The sequence below is a fragment of the Triticum aestivum genome, chromosome 7A, assembly GCF_018294505.1.
Source record: "Triticum aestivum cultivar Chinese Spring chromosome 7A, IWGSC CS RefSeq v2.1, whole genome shotgun sequence".
Classification (NCBI taxonomy): Eukaryota; Viridiplantae; Streptophyta; class Magnoliopsida; order Poales; family Poaceae; genus Triticum; species Triticum aestivum.
The window spans coordinates 29,210,690-29,219,503 of record NC_057812.1 but is presented as its reverse complement, the minus strand read 5'-3'; the positions used below and the strand labels follow the sequence as shown (position 1 = coordinate 29,219,503).

Below are 8,814 nucleotides of genomic sequence, written 5' to 3'. Positions count from 1 at the left end.
GTCACCGCAGCGACCCTGGTGAAAAATAACAGAACACAGGACTGATGAGGCGTGCTGGTTTACCGAACAGCAAGAAGCTATACATATTTCATTTCATCTCATTGCATACACATTCAATGATATTTTTCCAATTCTTTGATCCTCGAAACATAATGGATAAATGCTGCCAATAATGAATAAAACTGTGTGCCCATAGTGCAAACTAGAGAAGCTGCCACCTCAAAAGAAGAAATAACAGCAGAAACTGTTGTCGAAGGACAAGGAAATTAACAGCTGGGCGATAATGCAGCACACTAGAGCAGATTATGTGGAGCAACACGCTTTAACCAGCAAAACCGTTTGTACAACACAATTCCACATGATTCAGACATAGCCTGAGGTTACCGCGGTCGTTTTCCTCTTCCACATTTAAACAGTTCATTTCATCAAAGGTTGTAATGATTTCAGAACGGTAGAGGGAGCAAAAGCTATCAATACACTATGTGGACGAATAAATATATATCTAGAACAACAACCAAAATATCATGGTCGCACTTCCACACATTATCGGACCTACGAGGTGATAAGAAATAAATTAGCTGGCGTTGTCACCCCGCCAAGAGCTTGTGGTCAAGCGAATTCAGCAAACATCGCCGTCGAGACGATTGAATCATCGACCCAACTTAACGCCTAATACCACCGCTGCCGCCGCCACCACCACCACCACCAGGTCCTCCTGCTTGCCCCCTTGGACCCTTAAAACGAGCAAACTGCAGCCGCAGTTGAGGTGAACTGCGGTCATGTTCATCAAACTTATAGCCTGCAAAATCAACAAAACAGATTAGCCTCATATTTGCAGTATTTTATTATTAAGTGACAATGCTGCGTGCAAGAGCTAAGCATCTAGACAGCAAAACAGCAAAACAGAACAAGTGTTTCAGCTAATAAATGAATAATATTCCATTCATGATATGCCTAACCAATTCGAAGCAGGTGCCTAGCAGACAACACCTTGCCGCAGAATAACCACTAGATCATGGTATGCCTAAATTAGTTTGCTGTTCATTGAAAATGCTTTCTGTACTACGATGCTGTTCGCTTCTGCAAGGCGTCAGCAAACTCTTTTCATGAGTGCGTTTCATACATTGCCCTTGACTAGCTTGATTCTATCTAGCCGGAGAAATTAACAATGAGCGACTGGTCACCAACCGTCTCTCTGGGACAAGTGCAGCAGAATAGCGCAGCAAGCATCACTAATGGGTAGTGTTCATATCAGGGCATAATATACCTTGCTAAATGGGTGGCAAAATGACAGACAGGATGCAATCCAAGAGTACGAGCAAGGCACAACACAATCTTGTATTAACAATAGACGGTAAATATCAATAGCATTTTCTACTATATAGATTGTTCAGGCACAAGCCTAGTCTCAAGTCCAGGTTATAAAACCTAGGGGGGGCATTATCACCTGAACATCATCTATCACCAAGTAGCATAATCACCAATGACCAGTAGGTGCTATGTGAAGCAACGGGCGATGACAAAAAAGATGTTGGGCAATTACTTCACACCAAAATAAAGGATATATAGTGACTTAAGTTGAATGAGTTTGATTCTACCAACACAAGCTGACAATATTGGCTTTTGGCTAAAGGATTCAAACGACCACAATTCCTCACAATGTTACAAACACCTATGCGAATTTTGGGACATGAATTATTCGAATTTATGTGTATGGTAGAACTATGAGATAATTGGCACTCCAAGGAAAAGAAAAGAAATCATAATACCTCTGTAAAGAAATCATACTAGTGATCTAAATGATCTTAGATTTCTTTAGAGGGAGTACTAGTTAAGAGCAAACAGAATTTAGTTTGATGAGTATCTATTCATGCCAAGTTCGCCGATTTCACCTTGCAAAGCTTCCATGGCAATAGCTGCTTGAGCAGCATTAGTGAAATCAACAAAACAGAGGACGATTGGATCGCCGCCAGGCTGTCAGAAGCAAAGAGTTAGAAGAATAAATGAAAATCAAATGTGAGGCAAGACCTGACAAACGCCCAATAGCTCACTTACATGTCTTGGTTCTTTGTTTACAAGCCTCACCTCCTGAAAACCAACAAATGGTCGAAAGATATCTGGGTGGAAAAGTGAAGGACCCACAGCTAAAAAATGAAGGCATATTACGAAGGACAACAAGTGCAGAGAGTTACAGAAAAGGTGTAGGTTTTAAGGATACGAGAAACTTCTCGACGTTCACAATCAGGAGGGATGCCTTCAATAAACAAGGTGTTTGAGGCATCTGGGGGAAGGGGAGGCTCTGGCATTCCACCACCAAAACCAACATTCCTGCCATTCATACCCCCAGCAGCCATCCCCGGACGATCATCAGCTTGGTAGCCACCAGCACTGGCTCCCGCGGTAGGCCTGACAGATCCACCAGCAGGTCCAGCGCCATAGGACTGAATTTGCTGAAGATAAGAAAACAATTAGCTGAGAGTATTGTTTACAAAATGAGTAATCAGGAAAAAGGATGACATATACCCCAGTACGCAGAAAACGCTCATAGGAAGCATTAAGAGCCTGTGTATCTCTCACGGCAGCATATCCTGGCCTTTCTTCATCACGAGGGTAATAGCCAGCCATTTCAGGAGCACCAGGTCCATCTACAAAGGGGAGGAAAGCTAGCAGTAAATACAGGTCACAAGACATATTTTTGCAGACCTTTTCCCAGAACATTCATAGTTTTATAGCATCCACATAATTAGAGACAGTGTTCTCTGCCTCTCCCAAGCCGTCCGTTTATTGTGCTGGATTCGGATATTGGTTGAGAAGATAGGCCAAAATCACTATTTTGACCTTGTCGGGATGCTTTTCCCAGAACATTTATAGGTTTATAGCAACCATAGAATTAGAGACAGTGCTGACTGCCTCTCTCAAGCCGTCTGTTTAATGTACTGGATTCGGATATTGGTTGAGAAGATAGGCCAAAATCACTATTTTGACCTTGTCAGGATATTTTAGCATGATCTGAACCCATCCAGATTTTCTAGCACGATCTGACCCTTTTGGTAACGCCAAGCCTTGTGGCGTTTCTGCCCCACCTAGACACACCAAACCGGCCAGCGTTTCTTCCCTAAATAGACAAGTGGCCACAGGCACACATTGCTGGAAACACCACAAGCAATGGCGTTTCTTCTTGGGGCAGCAATGCCACAGGCCACGGCGTTTCCACTTTCCAGTAACGTGCTGTGGTTTAGCGTTTCTGCCCTGCCACGTAGGAGGTGAAATGCTACTCGGCCAGGTCGTGACCAGGCCAGAAACGCGCGGCGGTTTGCCATTTCTATATGTGGGCCAGAAACGCTGGAAGCCACAGCATTTTGTGTAAGTTTTCTGGCAAGGTCAAAACAGTGAATTTGGCCGAGAAGATATACTGAAACCAGTGTGGCATGGACAACTCTAATCAACAGAAGTGTTGGCTCACAGTACAGCTTGCCGTCATCACAGTAATAAACAACGACTAGAACCAAGCAATCAAATCAAAAGTTCACAACAAAATCTGCACTTTTCACCCAACTTCATCCTAAATCGAAACGCAAGCATGCAAAATCCCAGTCTGCACTCGCACAGCAGCGCCTTTAAAAGTCGACGAGGCTTAGCGCATGAATCCACCTGGACAGTACCGATTTCAGCACCATTAAACCGAGAGATCGCGCAAATTTACCCGCTTTTTCAAGGGCCGAATGCCTGAAATCTACGCCCCTGGATGCAAAATTCCCGCAAAATACGCTTGATTTCGCGGCAGTGACAGTCGGCGCAGAGCTCAGGCAACCGAACGCGACTCGAACGGAGGCAGCGAGCGCCGCGCCTGCTCCGGGACGGCGTCGGCCCGGGCGCAGGCCAGGACGAAGCGGATCGATTCGACCAGACGCGGCGGCGCTAAAACCCTAGGCATCCGAATCCGGTGGGGCGGGAGAAGGAACGGTTCGGGTAGACGGGAGGGTGCGGGGGAGGAAGAGGGAGGGGAGCGAACCGGCGGAGTAGTCGCCGGGGCGGTGGCGCTTGAGGGGCTGCTGCCCGGCGGCGGCCAGCGACGACTGCGGGGCCCCGGCGGAGGGGGGCGGCATATGCTGCTGCTGCTGCTGGCGCTGAAGGTCGGCGTACCTCCAGTACGCGTCCGCCATGGCTGCCGCGCCGGCCGGCCGAAGGTTCTGGATGCCGCCGGAGGGAGAGAGTGGTGGGGGGGAGCCCGGGCGAGCGTGTCGAGCTCTGTTTTTTTCGGACGAGTAGGCGGCTGGATCACACCGTCGGCTCCTCTGACACGCACAAGGCGTGAACGGTCCGGATCGGCTCCACGAGCGCAGTAGTCTCGAATGAAAGTGGGCCGAGCCAGCCTAAAACATAAGCCCAGTATCTCAGAACTGGTAAAAATTTGGGTACCGTTCGACATGAGTGATGAGGTATCACAAAACTTTGCCTCAAAAAAAAAACTATCACAAAAATGATGAACAATAAAAATACAATGAGAAAAACAATGAACATCGCGCCAGGGCTCCCCCGAAGGCAAAGAAGCCCGTCGGAAAGTGGTCACCGCAAGATGCATCGGTCTTTGCTGCGGCTCGCGTGAGAAAGAAGGCGTCGACTGCACTAATGGCGTTCCCACCTCGCGCCACCGGCTCCTCCAGCGTCGCCTATGGCCTATTCTGATCCCCTACCGTTGTCGTCCAAGGTTGAGCTAGTGTCTCCCATCGCCACCACCGCTAGGACCACCAGCTTGTTCGGTGAAATGACTAGAGATAGAAAAAATCTTTTTCAGTTTTCACTAAATTCTGTGTGCTCTTTTTTGTATGAAATTGTGGTGTGGTATGTGTGTGTTTTGTTCACACTTGATGTATGTAGTGTGGATGATGAGACTTCTTTTGCAATACATCTGTGTTGAACCGGAATTTCCATCACAAGATTTCCCATCTCAACAATGTGCATCATAAGATCAAATTCTTGACATGGAAGATGAGGGCTTTGTTGTTCCAACTCAATACGGAAGAGTACCAAAGAAGACAAGATGTTGTGTGACGCATTGCTCGAGAATTTTTAAGGGCAAAGGAAAGAAGAAGGGTGGAGGGAAAGACAACACATTTGGTTTGCACCATTGTTGGATGGAGATTTGCAATGAGGAGAGGTGGAAAGACCTCCAATGCAATGAAAATCAAAAATAAGAAGAAGTGACGCAACTCGGTTGGACATGCTTTACAAGTTGACAACGATGATGATGCATCAAGTGTCAAGGAGGGAAAAGAAGTCCCACTCCCAACTTGGTTGCTACCAAGAGGGCCAGTGGGAGTAAGAAAGGCAAGGAGAAGTTGAAGAAGGGAGGAGACAAAGACTACAAGGAATGTGCAGACTTGCTCTGACACATGAGAACTGGGAATAATATCGTCAGAGTTCGAAGGAACCAACACCACATATGGAGGAAACACATGGATCATCTCCCAACAAGTCTGTGCTAAGCACCAGGCAGCGACACAAAAGAGTGCAAGAACTAGGAATGAGGATAAGGGATGTACTCAACCGGATAACTCAGCAACGGTATGACCAAGAATGTGTAACGAGAATTCTTATTGAGACCTAGAGGATAAAATGCATAGATAAGGACCAGCCGACATAGTCATCTTCCCCAACTCCAACTGAGAAGAGGAGAATGATGGTTCTGGCCGCATCCAGGAGCCTATTGACCGGAGAGGCTTCGAACCACACCTCCATGGAGCAGCCATTGAGGAAAATGATGCCCAAGCTGAGGAGGAAGATGAATGTGAGATGATGGCTCCTCCGCCCTGAAAGTCTCCTCCAAGATCTATCTATCAATAATCCAAAAGTCACTAGGGACACAAAGTCATATAATATATAGACATGGCAGAGCAGAGGGGCAACCCCTCTCCTCCTCTCCACATGCCAATAGATCTATAATACATGCAGCTCACATGCGAGAGACAGGTTAAAGCGTCGGTTGGTCGCCTGGCTGGGGTAGTTCCCTTTTCTAAACTACGGGAACATTTATTTCCATTATTTTCCTTCCTTTTTACCTTTTTCAACACATGTCTATATTTTTGATACACATTGCACATTTTTGTATACATCACGAATATTTTTTCAAATACATGCTTAACATTTGTTCAAATACGTGTTTTTGATTTTCATTTTTTTCATACACATTGTACATTTTTTGCATACATTTAAAACATTGATTTATAAACGTTTAACATTTTTCAAACACATGTTTTTGAAAAAACCAAATACATCTTAAACAAATTTTCAAATACAACCATTTTTTCAAATGTTCTAAAACATGTTTTATACTATGCCAACATTTCGGCAGATTGTGGAAACATTTTTAAAAAATGTCAAGGACATATTTTCATAACACGTGAACATTTTTTTAAATACAACATGATTTTATTTTATGCGTATTACAAATCATTTTTAAATTACACAAATATTATCTTTACATTGCATATTCATTTAAAAAAAATGTCGCATACATTTTTGAAACAAGTGTTTTTACTCATGTTTTACACTGCATTATTTTCTTTTCAAACTCAGGTTTTTATTTTTATTTTAATTAATAATATGTTTTGGTATATATGTATTTACAATATTTTTGGATATAATAAAAACTAAAAAACAACTCAAATGATAAGTGCCACACGTCAAATACGTTTCACGCCGGCCCTGATGTTTTTGATGGCAATTTCTAGTCATGCAAGGATGTCAATTTCTAGTGGCACATAGCAAGTTTCTGTCAAAAATAAACTGAAGCACAAAAGTTGGCATGCTTGTATAAAGTTGACATCCTCACGTCACTAAATTTTTCGTAAAGGGGTTTGGAGTTGTCATGTGCTCGTGCCAAGTGGCATGTACTTATCAGGGTCCAAAAACAAATTAAAAACAGGAAAATAAAACGAACTAACAGGGAAGTTACCTGGGCCGGCCATTTATAGTGACGGCCAGAAAGGAGGAGAGTCCTGGGCACGTCTATGTCTCGCTTCAATCGAGACACTAGTATGTCTCGCTGATGGCAGCCGCCCGATTGGACCGTCCCAGTGCGGACTCAGGCCTTTAGCGTTTTTGTATATTTTTTTCCTATCTTGCATTATTTTATTTTTTTGGTAATATTTGGAAATATTCTGAGTACGTCCATCATAAAATTCACTTTATATACAAAAGTTGAAAAATGTTAACCATGCATGTTAATCATGCATTAAAAATATTAAATGTGTATAGAAAAAAAGTTTCCGGAGGATACAAAACATATACAATGCCTATGGAAAAAAGCAGAAAGCAAAAAAATATGTATTTATTATACATTTTATTCATGCATTTACAAAATGTTAAATGTGTATAGAAAAAGGTTTCCAATGTATACACAAAATGTATAGTGTGCACGGGAAAAAGTAGATATAAAAAATATCAATGTAAAAAAATATAATCATGTATTCGGACAATGTTAAATGTGTATATAAATAATGTTCTTGAAGTATACAAAAAGTGTATAATGTATATGGAAAAAGTGGACATCAAAAAATATATGTTCAAAAAAGTTAATCATGAATTTGAAAAATGTTAAACATGTACCCCCTCCGTTCCTAAATATAAGTCTTTTTGGAGATTTTAATGCGGACTATATACAAAGCAAAATGAGTGAATCAACACTGTAAAATATATCTATATACATCCGTATGTATCCCGTATTAAAATCTCTAAAGGGTCTTATAATTAGAAACGAAGGGACTATGTATAAATGTTCCTTATATATATGTGAAAATATGAAATGTTTAATGAAAAGTATACATTAAAATATATGTTTAGAAAATGTTAATCATATATTTTTAAAATGTTAAATGTGTATATAAAAATGTTCTGCATGTATACATAAAATGTGCAATGTGTAGTGAAAAAGTAGATATTAAACATATAAGTTGTCAAAACTGTTAATCACATATTTAGAAGATGTTAAACATGTATATAAATTTTTTTCGGGTGTATATGATAGTTGTATGAAAAAACAAAGAAACAATATAAACCGAAAAGGAAACAATAAAAGCAAGGAATACTAAAAAAGAAAAGCAAAAAATTGATTAAGACGGTGAAAGAAATGATGAAAAATGATTAAAATAATATAACACCATGACATAAAACGAGCGAGCGAGTGACAGTGTTAACGGCCCCGCCCTTATGCACGAGCCCTACAGGCGAAACGGATGCTAGTCTCGCTATAAGCAAGATATAGCATTCGCACATAATCTCTCTCAGAGGACTAGACGGGGAGCAACTATTTAAGGAGCGCTTGTTCGGGAGCCTTCCCATGGGTCACTTGGGATGCGCTGAGAGCACACCCTCCGGATTTTTTTCTATTTTTCTGCAAGCGTTCTCGGTTTTTTAGATGTTTTTTCGGTTTTTTGTTGTTCAGTTGTGCATGGGTTTTCCTAAGTTTTTCAACAAAAAAATTGTGCGAAAAATCGCACTTTTTTTTGCTTCTGCGAGAGGCACAATTTTGCTTCCGCGAGAGGCACGGTCCTACCTCTCGGAAATGGGAAAATGCATTTTCTTGTTTTTTTTCCTTCTGTGAGAGGCACGGGGGCACGACCGTGCCTCTCGAAAACGAAAAACATGTGCTTTTTTTCTTCAGCGAGAGGCCTGGTTTTTCCTCCGCGAGAGTCACAGATTTGTTTCCGCGAGAAGTACAATTTTGCTTCCGCGAGAGGCACGGCCGTACCTCTCGGAAATGGGTTTCCGAAAGGGAAAGAAAACGTGCTCTCAGTGTGGTTTTTTTCATCTGCT

At 42.3% G+C, this 8,814-nt stretch overlaps 1 protein-coding gene across 2 annotated transcripts; it reads right to left on the bottom strand.

The window, feature by feature from the left end:
- Positions 1-308: 308 nt before the first annotated feature.
- LOC123150795 (nuclear speckle RNA-binding protein A) lies at positions 309-4,306 on the bottom strand. 2 transcript variants are annotated; one of them, XM_044570625.1, is made up of 6 exons: positions 4,013-4,306; positions 2,524-2,645; positions 2,193-2,450; positions 2,056-2,088; positions 1,893-1,974; positions 309-799 (listed from the first exon to the last, which is right to left on the bottom strand). In XM_044570625.1, the coding sequence occupies exons 1-6, from the start codon at positions 4,161-4,163 to the stop codon at positions 663-665; spliced, it is 783 nt and encodes a 260-aa protein (XP_044426560.1). In that variant the 5' UTR covers positions 4,164-4,306; the 3' UTR covers positions 309-662. The 2 variants fall into 2 exon arrangements, with proteins under 2 accessions (XP_044426560.1, XP_044426559.1); XM_044570624.1 differs by having other exon boundaries at positions 2,056-2,117; positions 2,219-2,450.
- Between the last annotated feature and the right edge of the window lie 4,508 nt (positions 4,307-8,814).